General features: G+C 34.8%; 1 protein-coding gene across 1 annotated transcript in view; it reads left to right on the top strand.

Annotated features, from left to right (window-relative positions):
- LOC125032594 (chelonianin-like) overlaps positions 1 to 1,458 on the top strand; it is a 2,137-nt gene extending 679 nt beyond the window's left edge. Inside the window, exons 2-4 of the mRNA XM_047623848.1 lie at positions 1 to 18; positions 615 to 779; positions 1,337 to 1,458. The exon at positions 1 to 18 is cut by the window's left edge and continues 85 nt beyond it. Of these exons, the coding sequence (XP_047479804.1) occupies positions 1 to 18; positions 615 to 779; positions 1,337 to 1,359 (206 nt within the window). The 3' untranslated portion in view covers positions 1,360 to 1,458. The remainder of the gene's footprint in view (positions 19 to 614; positions 780 to 1,336) is intronic.
- The last annotated feature ends 1,042 nt before the right edge of the window (positions 1,459 to 2,500 follow it).

Below are 2,500 nucleotides of genomic sequence, written 5' to 3'. Positions count from 1 at the left end.
CTGTTCCAACGAGACACGGTAAGTTTTCTTTGTTTTCTTTGTTTTCTTCAGGATAAGTGTCATTGATGTAATTTTAGTTTCTTGTTTTCCATAACTTTGTTTTATTCTTCTCAGTTGATCGTATGATAATTTTCTATTCATACTTAGAGGATGATTATTTGTTAAATTCACGTTACCTCAATGCCGATATTTAAAAAAATACAATAGGAAGACATCTTATAATGTATACCACATTTTCGTCATCAAAGATATAATCCACTTACGAATATTGACAGGATAATGTAAACAAAACCTGAAGACCCAAGATACATTTCATATCAACATTGTTATCATTATAATAATGATAAAAATAATGATAATAATAGCGAAAAAGATAACAGTATCAATGATAAAAAAAAACATAATAATGATGGTTACTATTTTACTAATTATTACCATAATGAGCTTTATCATTATCTTTGTCGTTCTTAACAGTTGTAGTACTGATTTTACTATTTCACAGATATTATTATTATTATTATTAGTTTTGTTATCATCACCATCATTACCACTACGAATATTACCACTATCATGAATATTATCATCCTCATCATCATTCTGTTTCGATTTTTCAGCTAGGCCCCGTCCTCAGCCCAGGCCGAGGCCAGGGACGTGTCCGGACACGAGCGACATCGTCTCCATCTGCGTCGTGACGGAACGCAACTGCTTCTCGGACGGCGAGTGCGGAGCCGGCCAGAAGTGCTGTCCGATTGGCTGCGGGAGAGAGTGCCTGGCTGTGGGTGAGTCCGAGGCGTTGATGCGTCTCGCTTGACTGTAAAGAAAATATGTATTATTCTTTGATATATATATTGTGTACTACAGTAAGTTTGACTGAAAAAAAAAAAAAATGCATTATTCCCTGGTGTGTATGTTGTGTGCTACAGTAAGTTGCGTTTGCGTTTGACTGAAAAAATATGCATTATTCCCTGGTATGTATGTTGTGTGTTACAGTATGTCTGGGAAGGTGACATTTAGTGGATGTTGTGTAGTATGTTATGTCTAAGGAGGCTGTGCAGAATGATAGTCATGGTTTATTGTATGAAGAGGATATTAGGACGTAAATTGCTAAAGTATATCATGTCGGATGAAAACAGTATGTTTGTATATATGAGATGAACAGCATATACGTAGAGCATATGCAACGATATCAACATGACCTTTCTTACTAGCATGCCGACCAACCAAAGATAACATATGAATATTATGAATACAGTTGTTACTACATATATGCATAATAAGTTGATCTATGCTCTATTCCCTCGGTCTAATCTTCTTAATCTTGTTCTAATGTTTCTAGTTCCTTACGGAAGTGGAAGGTAAAGGGTCCAAATTTCAAGATGATGACGTCATCGCGCAGCACGGTTGGCTCATGGTTCACTATGTGATGATTCATTACAAATAAAATTGTGTGGCTTATGACTTTTTTTGTTATTGACCTTGTACTGTAATTGTGGTGGATTAATTATGTTTATTTCTTTATAGATCGATTGATATTCTTTTTGACTAATTCTTTTGTGGCATTATATGTACACACATACATATTATAATATATTAATTATTATTACAATATAATATAATAATTATATGCTATTTATTATTACTTTATAATATAATATTACACCATGACACACATACACACACAATAATAGATGATACCATAATAATGATTATTATAGTACAATATTAATTATAATAGCACACACATGTTAGTGTTGGTCGCTACAGGATCTGGTAAATCTTGAAAATGAATAGTTTCCCTCCTTTCCTCTCTCTCTTTCTCCCTTTCTCCTTCTCTTTCTCTCTTTCTTACGTTTTCTCTACCCCATTCTGTCGCTCTCTATCTATCTGTCTATCTGTCTGCCTCACTCTCTCTTACGCAATTTCGCTAGCTACCTTCCCACCTCTGTGTCTGTTTTAATGACATTCAACAACGTCATTCTCATGTGATGTCACAGCGAATACATGTGGTCCTTATGTGTTTTTCTGTTTACTTAGTAGTAAAGAGAGAGAAAGAGAGAGAGAGAGAGAGAGAGAGAGAGATAGATGGAGAGAGAGAGAGAGAGAGAGAGAGAGAGAGAGAGAGAGAGAGAGAGAGAGGGAGAGAGAGAGAGAGAGAGAGAGAGAGAGAGAGAGAGAGAGAGAGAGAGAGAGAGAGAGAGAGAGAGAGAGAGAGAGAGTTGGTGAAAAAACAAGAAAAAAAGGGCTTCATTCAAAATCACTTATTTCATAAATATGTTAGATATACTAAAATAATTTAGATAAAAAAAAGAAAAAAAAAGCGCTCTGAGAATTGACTGAAATATCCAAATTCTTCCCTATTTAGAACCCAATTGTCTTCAAAATCTTAATTATTTTGGTACTGATCACCGTCTCTAACAGCACTCTATTCATGTATCAAATTTCCCTGAAATCTGAGGAAATCCACTGACACATTCATTAGTAATTATAGTGCGGCTAATCT

This window comes from Penaeus chinensis, chromosome 14 (genome assembly GCF_019202785.1).
Source record: "Penaeus chinensis breed Huanghai No. 1 chromosome 14, ASM1920278v2, whole genome shotgun sequence".
Lineage (NCBI taxonomy): Eukaryota > Metazoa > Arthropoda > Malacostraca > Decapoda > Penaeidae > Penaeus > Penaeus chinensis.
This window is presented reverse-complemented; position numbering and strand designations above follow the sequence as displayed.